This window comes from Stegostoma tigrinum, chromosome 31 (assembly GCF_030684315.1).
Source record: "Stegostoma tigrinum isolate sSteTig4 chromosome 31, sSteTig4.hap1, whole genome shotgun sequence".
In the NCBI taxonomy this organism is placed as follows: Eukaryota; Metazoa; Chordata; class Chondrichthyes; order Orectolobiformes; family Stegostomatidae; genus Stegostoma; species Stegostoma tigrinum.
In genome coordinates this window covers 2,640,426-2,653,546 of record NC_081384.1, presented here as the reverse complement: position 1 = coordinate 2,653,546, position 13,121 = coordinate 2,640,426, and the positions used below count along the sequence as shown (strand labels likewise).

At 47.6% G+C, this 13,121-nt stretch overlaps 1 protein-coding gene across 3 annotated transcripts in view; it reads left to right on the top strand.

The window, feature by feature from the left end:
• LOC125466222 (cytosolic 5'-nucleotidase 3-like) overlaps positions 1 to 13,121 on the top strand; it is a 78,625-nt gene that overhangs the window by 59,382 nt on the left and 6,122 nt on the right. For all 3 annotated transcript variants that reach the window (XM_059638841.1, XM_059638840.1, XM_059638842.1), the window contains exons 4-6: positions 347 to 393; positions 8,867 to 8,952; positions 10,847 to 10,936. In XM_059638841.1, coding sequence (XP_059494824.1) covers positions 347 to 393; positions 8,867 to 8,952; positions 10,847 to 10,936 — 223 coding nt within the window. The remainder of the gene's footprint in view (positions 1 to 346; positions 394 to 8,866; positions 8,953 to 10,846; positions 10,937 to 13,121) is intronic.

The following is a 13,121-nucleotide window of genomic DNA, read 5'->3' as shown; positions in this document are numbered from 1 at the left end:
ATAGAAAGTGGGACATAACACCAGCACTTCATCGGAGGCTCACTGATGATGTTACCTAGAATGGTGATGAAACGTCTGAGAACTAACCTTCCAGCTCAGCGAGCAAACTCACATCCAGAGCTTTACTCTGTGTCTAACCCTGTGCCGCACCTGTCCTGAGAGTGTTTGGCTCGAATGCCAGAACAATATTTCCAAGGTTCTGTTGCCAAATTTGGTATCATTTCAGTGAGTGCATAATTTTCTAGAATTTTCAGGAAATTTGCAAAAGAAAGATTGTAAATGAACTGAATTTTGAGCTAGAGTTTGGTCTGTACTAATATTATCTATGTACTTTGGATTTCCACAGGTGTTATTAATGAGAGCACTTTAATTAGCGATGAATGCAAGCTCAAGGTAACTGGTGCCTACACTTTACAGATATAAGTAAGATACAGCTTAGTTCACATTTGAAAACATGGGGCAATGATCTGCAGAAAGGAATCTGCTGGCAGTGACATTAACATGCAGATTGCATCTTTGTACATTGTACATTTCCACAATTGCATGGGCCAGGAGTGATGGTCCATCAAATGCTCCCCATTTGCTATCACATTAATTCTCTCAATTCCCTCTACACTCCATATCCTGTATCACAGGTAAATATCTCCTTGCCTGTTAAATATCTCTGTTTGACGGTTGGTTTAGTTCAGTTGGCTGGTTTGTGAAGCAGTGTGATGCTAACAGTGTAGGTTCGACTCCCCCACTGGCTGAGGGCCCTCCTTCTCAACCTGTCCCTTTGCCTGAGGTATGGTGACCCTCAGGTTAAACCAGCACCAGTCATCTCTCTGTAATGAGATAGGAGCCCTATGGTCTAGTAAGACTATGGCGACTTGATCTCTGTTTATTGTGGACCAGCCTGTGTTCTGAATCACACTGAACATCGTCAAAAGATACATAACACCAGGTTATAGTCTAACAAGTTTATTTGAAAGCACAAGCTTTTGGAGTGCTGCCCCTTCATCAGGTGAAGTGAGGAAAAGCATACATGCACAGAATTTACAGGCAAAGAGATCGATGGGCCGAGAGATCAAAAGATCAGACAAATGGTGTGAGTGGAGTTTGGAATAATAAGTCTCCGCAGATGGTCAAAAGTGTCAAAAGCTGAAGGGGATGATCTGTAATTGAGGCAGAAAAATAATTACAAGTAATTAAAAATAATATGGTGCTGGAAACAAAACAAATGGCTGAAATATTTGTTATGATCTTTTTACCTTAATTAGTTCATACAGTTTTGGATCATTTGTTACTGTGATGTTATTCCAGCCGTTTGGTTTGTTCCCACCTTATTCTTAATTTTTTGTAATTGTCTCTGTGCCTCCATTAATTGGATTATAGATCACCCCTGTCACTTACATGGAACATAGAACAATACAGCGCTGAACAGGCCCTTCGGCCCTCATTGTTGCGCCGACCTGTGAACTAATCTAAGCCCCTCCCCCTACACTATCCCATCATTACAGGAGGGATGGTTTGCATCTTAATAATCGGGGGAGCAGCATTCTGGCAGGCAGGTTTGCCACTGCAACACAGGTGTGTTTAAACTAAGTAGTGGGGGTGAGGGGCCAAACTGAAAATTTAAGAATGAAGTTAAAGGGAAAGCGAGAATAAGAGAGGTGAAGAAGGACGACAGAATCAACAGAGCAGAAAACTCAAGAAGGGATCGTACAGTATGGCCAAGTGAAATAGGGATTGATAGGAAGGGTGAGGGGAGAAACAAATTTAAAATATTATATATGAATGCACGAAGCTTAAGAAATAAGGTGGATGAGCTTGAGGCTCAGTTGGAAGTTGGCAAGTATGATGTTGTGGGGATAACTGAGACGTGGCTTCAAGTGGACAGGGCCTGGGAAATGAATATTCAAGGCTATACGTGCTATCGAAAGGACAGACTGGTGGGCAGAGGGGGTGGGGTAGCCCTGTTGGTGAGGAATGATATTCGGTCCCTTGCGAGGGGGGACATTAGAGTCAGGAGATGTAGAGTCAGTATGGATAGAGCTGAGAAATTCTAAGGGTAGAAAGACCCTAATGGGAGTTAACTACAGGCCCCCAAACAGTAGTCAGGATGTAGGGTGCAGGTTGAATCAAGAGTTGAAATTGGCCTGTCACAAAGGTATCACTACAGTTGTTACGGGAGATTTCAACATGCGGGTAGACTGGGAGAATCAGGATGGTACTGGACCCCAAGAAAGGGAGCCTCCGAGATGGATTCTTAGAACAGCTTGTACTGGAGCCTATCGGGGAGGAGGAAGTTCTGGATCTGGTGTTGTGCAATGAACCGGATTTGATCAGGGACCTCAAAGTAAAGGAGCCATTAGGAGATAGTGACCATAATATGAGAAGTTTTAATCTGCAGTTTGAGAGGGAGAAGGGAGAATCGGAAGTGTCAGTATTGCAGTTGAATAAAGGGAACTACGGAGCTATGAGGGAGGAGCTGGCCAAAGTTCAATGGTACAATACCCGAGCAGGGATGTCAGTGGAACAACAATGGCAGGTATTTCTGGATATAATGCAGAAGGTGCAGGATCAGTTCATACCAAAGAGGAAGAAAGATCCTAAGGGGAGGCAGGGGCGGTCGTGGCTGACGAGGGAAGTTAATGACTGTATAAAGATAAAAGAGAAGTATAACATAGTAAAGATGAGTGGGAAGCCGGAGGACTGGGAAGCTTTTAAAGAGCAACAGCGGATAACTAAAAAGGCAATACACAGAGAAAAAATGAGCTATGAAGGCAAACTGGCCAAAAATATAAAGGAGGATAGTAAAAGCTTTTTTAGGTATGTGAAAAGAAAAAAAATGGTTACGACTAAAATTGGGCCCTTGAAGTCAGAAACGGGTGAATTTATTATGGCGAACAAGGAAATGGCAGAAGAGTTGAATAGGTACTTTGGATCTGTCTTCACTAGGAAAGACACAAGCAATCTCCCAGATGCAATAGTGGCTGAAGGACATGGGGTAATGGACGAACTGAAGGGTATTTATATTAGACAGGAAATGGTGTTGGATAGACTGTTAGGTCTGAAGGCCGGTAAGTCCCCAGGACCTGATGGTTTGTATCCCAGGGTACTTAAGGAGGTGGCTCTAGAAATTGTGGACACGTTGGTAATTATTTTCCAAGGTTCTATAGATTCAGGATCAGTTCCTGCACATTGGAGGGTGGCAAATTTTGTCCCACTTTTCAAAAAAGGAGGGAGAGAGAAAACAGGAAATTACAGACCGGTTACCCTGACGTCAGTGGTGGGAAAGATGCTGGAGTCAATTATAAAAGATGAAATTATGACTCATTTGGATAGCAGTAACAGAATAGGTCAGAGTCAGCATGGATTTACAAAGGGGAAATCGTGCTTGACTAATCTTCTGGAATTTTTTGAGGATGTATCTATGAAGATAGATAAGGGAAAGCCAGTGGATGTAGTGTACCTGGACTTTCAGAAAGCCTTTGATAAAGTCCCGCATAGGAGATTGGTGAACAAAATTAGGGCACATGGTATTGGGGGCAAAATACTGAGTTGGATTGAAAATTGGCTGGCTGACAGGAAGCAAAGAGTAGTGATAAACGGATCCCTTTCGGAATGGCAGGCAGTGACCTGTGGGGTACCACAAGGTTCGGTGCTGGGACCACAGCTGTTTACGATATATATTAATGATATAGACGAAGGCATCAAAAGTAATATTAGCAAATTTACTGATGACACAAAGTTGGGTGGCAGTGTGAAATGTGAGGAGGATGTTATTAGAATACAGGGTGACTTGGACTAGGTGAGTGGATGGATGCATGGCAGATGCAGTTTAATGTGGATAAATGGGAGGTTATCCACTTTGGTGGCAAGAACAGGAAGGCAGATTACTATCTAAATGGAGTCAAGTTAGGTAAAGAGGAAGCACAACGAGATCTAGGTGTTCTTGTACATCAGTCAATGAAAGCAAGCATGCAGGTACAGCAGGCAGTGAAGAAAGCTAATAGCATGCTGGCCGTCATAACAAGAGGAATTGAGTATAGAAGCAAAGAGGTCCTTCTGCAGCTGTACAGTGCCCTGGTGAGACCGCACCTGGAGTATTGTGTGCAGTTTTGGTCTCCCAGTTTGAGGAAGGACATTCTTGCTATTGAGGGAGTGCAGCGTAGGTTCACAAGGTCAATTCCCGGAATGGCGGGACTATCATATGTTGAAAGATTGGAGTGACTGGGCTTGTATACTCTTGAGTTTAGAAGGATGAGAGGGGATCTGATTGAGACGTATAAGATTATTAAGGGATTGGACACTGTGGAGGCAAGAAGCATGTTTCCGCTGATGGGTGAGTCCAGGACCAGAGGACACAGTTTAAAAATAAGGGGCAGGCCATTTAGAACAGAGTTGAGGAAAATCTTCTTCACCCAGAGAGTGGTGGATGTATGGAATGCTCTGCCCCAGAAGGCAGTGGAGGCCAACTCTCTGGATGCTTTCAAGAAAGATAGACAGAGCTCTTAAAGATAGTGGAATCAAGGGTTATGGGGATAAGGCAGGAACAGGATACTGATTGTGGATGATCAGCCATGATCATAATGAATGGTGGTGCTGGCTCGAAGGGCTGAATGGCCTACTCCAGCACTTATTGTCTATTGTCTATTATCCATATGCTTATCCAAGGACTGTTTAAATGCCCCTAATGTGGCTGAGTTAACTACATTGGCAGGCAGGATGTTCCACGCCCGTACCACTCTGAGTAAGGAACCTGCATCTGACATCTGTCTTAAATCCATCACCCCTCAATTTGTAGCTATGCCCCCTTGTACAAGCTGACATCATCATCCTCGGAAAAAGACTCTCACTGTCCACCCTATCTAATCCTCTGATCATCTTGAATGTCTCTATTAAATCCCCTCTTAGCCTCCTTCTCTCCAATGAGAACAGACCCAAGTCCCTCAGCCTTTCTTCATAAGGCCTTTGCTCCAGACCAGGCAACATCCTGGTAAATCTCCTCTGCACCTTTTCCAATGCTTCCACATTTTTCCTATAATGGAGCGACCAGAACTGTGCACAATATTCCAAATGAGGCCGCACTAACGTTTTGTACAGTTGCAGCATGACATCACTGCTCCGGAACTCAATCCCTCTACCAATAAAACCTAACACACCGTAAGCCTTTTTAACAGCACTATCAACCTGAGTGGCAACTTTCAGTGATCTATGTACATGGACACCAAGATCCCTCTGCACATCCACACTACCAAGTATCTTTCCATTGACCCAGTATTCTGCCTTCTTCTTATTCTTCCCGAAGTGAATCACTTCACATTTATCTGCATTGAACTCCATTTGCCACCTTTCAGCCCAATTCTGCAGTTTACCCAAGTCTCCCTGCAACCTGAAACATTCTTCCATATTGTCCGCCACTCCACCGACTTGAGTGTCATCTGCAAACTTACTAACCCATCCACCTATGCCTGCGTCCAAGTCATGTATAAAAATGACAAACAGCAGTGGTCCCAAAACAGATCCTGAGGCACACTGCTACTAACTGGATTCCAGGCTGAATGTTTTCCATCAACCACCACTTGTTGCCTTCTTACAGAAAGTCAGTTTCTAATCCAAACTGCGAAATCTCCCTCAACCCCATGCCTCGGTACTTTCTCCAGGAGCCTACCATGTGGGACCTTATCAAAGGCTTTACTGAAGTCCATGTACACCACGTCAACTGCCCTTCCCTCATCCACATGCTTGGTCACCTTCTCAAAAAACTCAATAAGGTTTATGAGACATGACCTGCCCTTGACGAATCTGTTGACTATCTCCAATCAAATTGTTGCTTGCTAGATGACTACAAATCCTCTCTCATATAATCCTTTCCAAAGCTTTTCCTACAACAGACGTAAGGCTCACAGGTCTATAATTACCTGGGTCATCTCTACTGCCCTTCTTGAACAAGGGCACAACATTTGCAATCCTCCAGTCCTCTGGTACTAAACTTGTAGACAATGAGGACTCAAAGATCAAGGCCAAAGGCTCTGCCACCTCCTCCCTAGCTTCCCAGAGAATCCTCGGAAAAATACCAACTGACTCAGGGGATTTATCTACCTTCACACCTTCTAGAATTGATAACAGCTCCTCCTTACTAACTTCAGTCCTTTCAATTCTAGAAGCCCGTAACTCAATCTTCTCTTCTACAATATTCTCCTTTTCCTGAGTGAAAACAGATGAGAAATATTCGTTTAGGACCTCTCCGATCTCCACAGGGTCCACACACAACTTCCCACTTCTGTCTTTGACTGGCCCTATTCCTACCCTAGTCATCCTCTTATTCCTCACATACCTATAGAACACTTTAGGGTTCTCCTTTATTCTACCTGCTAATGTCTGCTCATGTCCCCTCCTTGCTCTTCTTAACTCTCTCTTTAAATCCTTCCTAGCTAATCTATAACTCTCCATCGCCTCATCTGAACCATCTCGTCTCATCGTCACATAAGCCTCCCTCTTCCGCTTAACAAGAGATACAATTTCTTTAGTAAACCACGGTTCCCTTACTTTATCACTTCCTCCCTGCCTGACAGGGACATACCTATCAAGGGCACGCAATATCTGTTCCTTAAACCAGCTCCACATTTCGATTGTCCCCATCCCCTGCATTTTGCTAACCTATTCTATGCCTCCTAAGTCTTGCCTAATCACATTATAATTGCCCTTGCCCCATCTGTAACTCTTGCCCTGTGGCACGTTCCCATCCCTTTCCATCGCTAAACTAAACGTAACCGAATTATGGTCACTCTCTCCAAAGTGCTCACCTACCACTAAATCAAACACCTGGCCTGGTTCATTACCAAGTACCAGATCCAGTGTGGCCTCCCCTCTTGTCGGCCGTTCGACATACTGTGTCAGGAAACCCTCCTGCACACATTGGACAAAACTGATTCATCCGACGTACTAGAATTATAGCATTTCCAGTCAATGTTAGGGAAGTTAAAGTCTCCCATCATGACCACCCTGTTCCTTTCACTCCTGCCCAGAATCGTTTTGCTGATCCTCTCCTCCACATCCCTGGAACTTTGTGGAGGCCTATAAAAAACTCCCAGCAGTGTGGCCTCTCCTCTCCTGTTTCTGACCTCGGCCCATACCACCTCAGGAGACGAGTCCTCGTCAAAAGTTCTTCCTGCCACCGTTGTACTGTCCTTGACGAACAAAGCCACACCTCCCCCTCTTTTACCACCTTCCCTGATCTTAATGAAAGATCTAAACCCTGCAACCAGCAACATCCATTCCTGACCCTGCTCCATCCAGCTGTTCATCTGTTGACACTTTAGTCACACCATCTGACACTTTTGGTCACTCGCAGAGACTTATTATTTGACACTGCACTCACACCATTTGTATGATTTTTTGACCTCACTGCCTACAAACTCTGTATGCTTTCCTTCATTTCAGCTGACGAAGGCATGGCACTCAGAAAGCTTGTGTTTTTAAATAAACCTATTGGACTATAACCTGTTGTTATGTGATTTCTGACCTTGTCCACCCCAGTCCAACACCGGCATCTCCACACAATGAACATAGACATAGAACAGTACAGCACAGGAGCAGACCCTTCAGCCCACCATATCTGTGCTAATCATGATACCATTCTAAACTAATCCCATCTGCCTGTGCCTGGTGCATATTTCTCTATTCCTGCCTGTCATGTTTCTGTCCAAATGCCTCATGAACATTGCTTCTACCACCTCCCCTGGCAGTATATTTCAGGTATCTCTGTGTAAAAACCCTGCCTCATGCATCTCCTTTAAACTTTATCCCACTCATAAACCTATGCCCCCTGGTATTTGACCTTTCCACTCAGGGAAAAAGACTTCAACCCGATGATGCCCCTCAAAAATGTATATACTGCTGTCCGGTCACCCCTTAGCCTCTCCCCCTTATATTGGACACTCCAATCTAGGCAACAACCTAAAACCTCTTTTGCACCTTCTCCAAAGCCTCCACATTCTTCCTATAATGTGGTGATTGGAACTGCATGCAATACTCTAAATATGGCCTATCTAAAGTTTTATACAGCTGCAGCATGACTGCTGAACCCTTGTACTGAGTGCAGCGCTTGATGAAGGCAAGCATGCTGTACGCCCTCTTTACCACCTCACCCACTTGCATTATCCCTGACAGTGATAACAGGGAGCTATGGACTTACACCCCAAGATCCCTCGGTGTATCGCTGCTGCCCAGAGTCCTGTCATTTACTGTATAGTTTCCTTTTGCATTTGACTTCCCAAATGCATCTCCTGACACTTGTCTGGATTAAACTCCATCTGCCATTTTTCTGCCTAACCTTCCAGCTGGCCTATATCCTGCTTTATCTTTTGACACCCTTCCTCAAGATCCACAACTCCACCAATTTTCATATTGTCTGCAAACTTACTAATTAGTTCTCCTACATTTTTATCCAAATCATTTATATATAAATTACAAAACAACGGCTCCCAGCACTGATCCTTGTGTAACACCACTGGTCACCGTGTGAAAAGCACCCCTCCACAGCTCGCCTCAGTCCGCTCTGACCAATTCCGTGCTGGAGGGAGGGGGTATAATACGTGTTTTTCCAGGGCTCACCTTTACCCTTGTCTCATGTCCTGCCTCTTTGCTCTGCAGAAAAATTGTCCTTTTGTCCCTGTCAACTCACTTCATGATTTCAGATGTTGTGATTAGATCAGCCTTTAATCTTCTGTGTGTTCCCTGTCCTTGTCTGTCTTTCATGGTGTATGAATGCCTTCAATTGTAGAGTCCAAAAGGTGCAGCCCACGCCCCCTGTAGAGTAGTAATTAAACAGGATTGACACCACGTCGCTACAATAACAGTTCTCCCTCTCTCATTACAGCTGAGGGACCTTCTCAACTTTTACTATCCCATTGAGATCGACCCCTCACGCAGCACTGAAGAGAAGCTTCCCCTGATGATTGAGTGGTGGGTCACAGTGCTCGGACTTTTGATCTAGTTTTATTTTTACTGTCTCCATTCCTGACATCCAGCCACACAGTGGGGCATCTGGAAAGGTGATCGGGTTCCACTGCTCCCTGCTCAGTGTGAAGGAGGTGGGAGGGGTTTTGGGGGTGGAGGTAGGGAGGGTGGGGTCCCAATAGATCAGATGTCCTCAGATAGTGAGGACAGTGAGCTCTGCAAAAACAGATGAGACAAGAGGTTTCAGATTACGACATTTCTCCATTACTGAGGGATCTCCTTGCCTCCTGTCCATCCTTTCATTGAGTTGAGTAATCTTCTGGTCTGCCCTATTCCCCTTTACTAGGCTGAAGTGAATTTTGTAGAGCCTGACTTTAAATAACCTGCAGAACATTTGTGATTTTCTTTTAATTTAGTTATTCATACTGTACAAACATACAATTCAGGATTAGGCCATTCAGCCCCTCCATCCTCCTCCACCATTTAACAAGGTCATGGCTAACCCGATTATAACCTCAACTCCATGTTCTTCCGCTCCCCCAAGATCCTTTCTTAATAGGAATCTATCTCCCTTTCACTTGAAAACATTCAAGGGCCTTCTGATGCTCTCTGAAGGGTCTAGGCCCGAAACGTCAGCTTTTGTGCTCCTGAGATGCTGCTTGGCCTGCTGTGTTCATCCAGCCTCACACTTTATTATCTAGGGCCTTCTAGCACTTCTTCAGAGCATTCCAAAGACACCCAAGAGGAAAAGTTAGGCCTAATCCTGTTTGAATATCCTTTATTGTCACATATGTTCAAAACAAAATGCAGTGAAAATTGTGCACTGTCACTCATACATAAGTGCCATTCACAGAATAAAATAAGGAAAGATAGCTTAAAGAGAGTCCAACTTTCCTTCTTCGCTGCTTTACCGCCGTCAGAGTCCCAGTCCAGGTTCACCAGCCTGTGCTATGCCACCAAGAGTGTCCTGCTCCTGGCTATGCCAGCCCACACTCTGCTGCTGTTGGGGGCCTACTCCATGTGGAAAATGAGAACCTCTCTCTAGGTCTCACAGGTTGACAGACTGACTCAGCCGCCGCTCCAGAGCCCATCAAAACTGGTTCTCGCTGAAGAGCTCCCTTGGTAATCCATTGGCCCGAGGTTCAGCCCCCAAGATGCCCTGGTGTGCGGCTTCACCGTCAGTCCGAGAACACAGCCCTCTGTCACTCCAAGAACGCGGCTCCTCCACTGCTCAGGGACATGGCCCCTCGGTCAGTTTTAAATGGGTGGCCCGCGATTTTTAAACAGTAACGTCTAGTTCTGGATTCTCCTAGAACAGGAATTATCCTGTCCACATTCACCCTGTCAAGATCTCTCAAGATTATATGTCTCAATAATTTCACTGCTTGTTCTTCTAAACTTCAGGAATAAAAACCTATCCTAATTTAGGTAGGTTTTTCTTCTAGTTAATTCTGGTTATTTGGACTTGATAATAATTTACCCCATCCCTAGTTGCCCTTGTGAAGCTGGTGTTGAGTTGCTTTCTTGAACAGCTGCTGTCTTTATTATTTAGGTCACCCACAACGCCCTTAGGGAGGGAATTCCAGGTCTGATCCAGCAACACTGAAGGAATGGTGATATTTTTCCAAGTCGGGATAGTGAGTGGCTTGGTGAGGGGCGGGGGGGGAGGTTCTTGTAGGGGATGGTGTTCCCATGTATCTACTGCCCTTGTCCTTCTAGATGGAAGTGGTCGTGGGCTTGGAAGGTGCTGTCTGATGAATCTTGTTGAATTTCTGCACTGCCTTTTGGGGCACACTGCTTCTCCTGTGTCAGCGGTGAATGCTAATGAAGTGGGTAGTTCAGCTGTAGATTAACTGGAAACGATCGAGCTCTGACCCTGGACTCTCTGCTCTCTTGGTAGGTGGACAAAAGTACACGAGCTCCTTGTTGAGGAGAAGATTGAAAAGAGCAAACTGGCCAAAACCGTGAGGGAATCAGACATTGAACTGAGGTAGGAATCATCTGTCATGTGTTGTGTGTTTTAACTCCCAGCTGGGGCACAATGGACGGCGCCGTTTAGAGTGAGTCAGGGGGACAGTGCTGTTTACAGAGAGTCAGGGGGACGGCACTGTTTACAGAGAGTCAGGGGGACAGCGCTGTTTACAGAGAGTCAGGGGGATGGCGCCATTTACAGTGAGTCAGGGGGACAGCGCCGTTTACAGTGAGTCAGGGGGACAGCGCCGTTTACAGTGAGTCAGGGAGACGGCACTGTTTACAGAGAGTCAGGGGGACGGCGCTGTTGACAGTGAGTCAGGGGGACGGCGCTGTTTACAGTGAGTCAGGGGGACGGCGCTGTTTACAGAGAGTCGGGGGACAGCGCCGTTTACGGTGAGTCGGGGGGACGGCGCTGTTTACAGAGAGTCAGGGGGACAGCGCTGTTTACAGTGAGTCAGGGGGACGGCGCTGTTTACAGTGAGTCAGGGGGACGGCGCCGTTTACAGTGAGTCGGGGACGGCGCCGTTTACAGTGAGTCAGGGGGACGGCGCTGTTTACAGTGAGTCAGGGGGACGGCGCTGTTTACAGTGAGTCAGGGGGACGGCGCTGTTTACAGTGAGTCAGGGACGGCGCTGTTTACAGTGAGTCAGGGGGACGGCGCCGTTTAGAGTGAGTCAGGGACGGCGCTGTTTACAGTGAGTCGGGGGGACAGCGCCGTTTACAGTGAGTCAGGGGGACGGCACTGTTTACAGTGAGTCGGGGGGACAGCGCCGTTTACAGTGAGTCAGGGGGACGGCACCGTTTACAGTGAGTCAGGGGGACGGCGCCGTTTACAGTGAGTCGGGGGGACGGCGCTGTTTACAGTGAGTCAGGGGGACGGCGCTGTTTACAGAGAGTCAGGGGGACAGCGCCGTTTACGGTGAGTCGGGGGGACGGCGCTGTTTACTGTGAGTCAGGGGGACGGCGCTGTTTACAGAGAGTCGGGGGACAGCACCGTTTACAGTGAGTCGGGGGGACGGCGCTGTTTACAGTGAGTCAGGGGGACGGCGCTGTTTACAGAGAGTCAGGGGGACGGCACCGTTTACAGAGAGTCAGGGGGACAGCGCCGTTTACAGTGAGTCGGGGGGACGGCGCTGTTTACAGTGAGTCAGGGGGACGGCGCTGTTTACAGAGAGTCAGGGGGACGGCGCCGTTTACAGAGAGTCGGGGGGACGGCGCCGTTTACGGTGAGTCGGGGGGACGGCGCTGTTTACAGAGAGTCAGGGGGACGGCACTGTTTACAGTGAGTCAGGGGGACGGCGCCGTTTACAGTGAGTCAGGGGGACGGCGCTGTTTACAGTGAGTCAGGGGGACGGCGCCGTTTACAGTGAGTCAGGGGACGGCGCCGTTTACAGAGAGTCAGGGACGGCGCCGTTTACAGTGAGTCAGGGGACGGCGCCGTTTACAGTGAGTCAGGGGGACGGCGCCGTTTACAGTGAGTCAGGGGACAGCGCCGTTTACAGAGAGTCAGGGGGACGGCGCTGTTTACAGTGAGTCAGGGGGACGGCACTGTTTACAGTGTGTCAGGGACGGCGCTGTTTACAGTGAGTCAGGGGGACGGCGCCGTTTTGAGTGAGTCAGGGACGGCGCTGTTTACAGTGAGTCGGGGGGACAGCGCCGTTTACAGTGAGTCAGGGGGACGGCACTGTTTACAGTGAGTCGGGGGGACAGCGCCGTTTACAGTGAGTCAGGGGGACGGCGCTGTTTACAGTGAGTCAGGGGGACGGCGCTGTTTACAGTGAGTCAGGGGGACGGCGCTGTTTACAGTGAGTCAGGGGACGGCGCTGTTTACAGAGAGTCAGGGACGGCGCCGTTTACAGTGAGTCAGGGGACGGCGCCGTTTACAGTGAGTCTGGGGGACGGCGCCGTTTACAGTGAGTCAGGGGACGGCGCCGTTTACAGTGAGTCAGGGGACAGCGCCGTTTACAGAGAGTCAGGGGGACGGCGCTGTTTACAGTGAGTCAGGGACGGCGCTGTTTACAGTGAGTCAGGGGGACAGCGCCGTTTAGAGTGAGTCAGGGACGGCGCTGTTTACAGTGAGTCGGGGGGACAGCGCCGTTTACAGTGAGTCAGGGGGACGGCACTGTTTACAGTGAGTCGGGGGGACAGCGCCGTTTACAGTGAGTCAGGGGGACGGCACTGTTTACAGTGAGTCAGGGGGA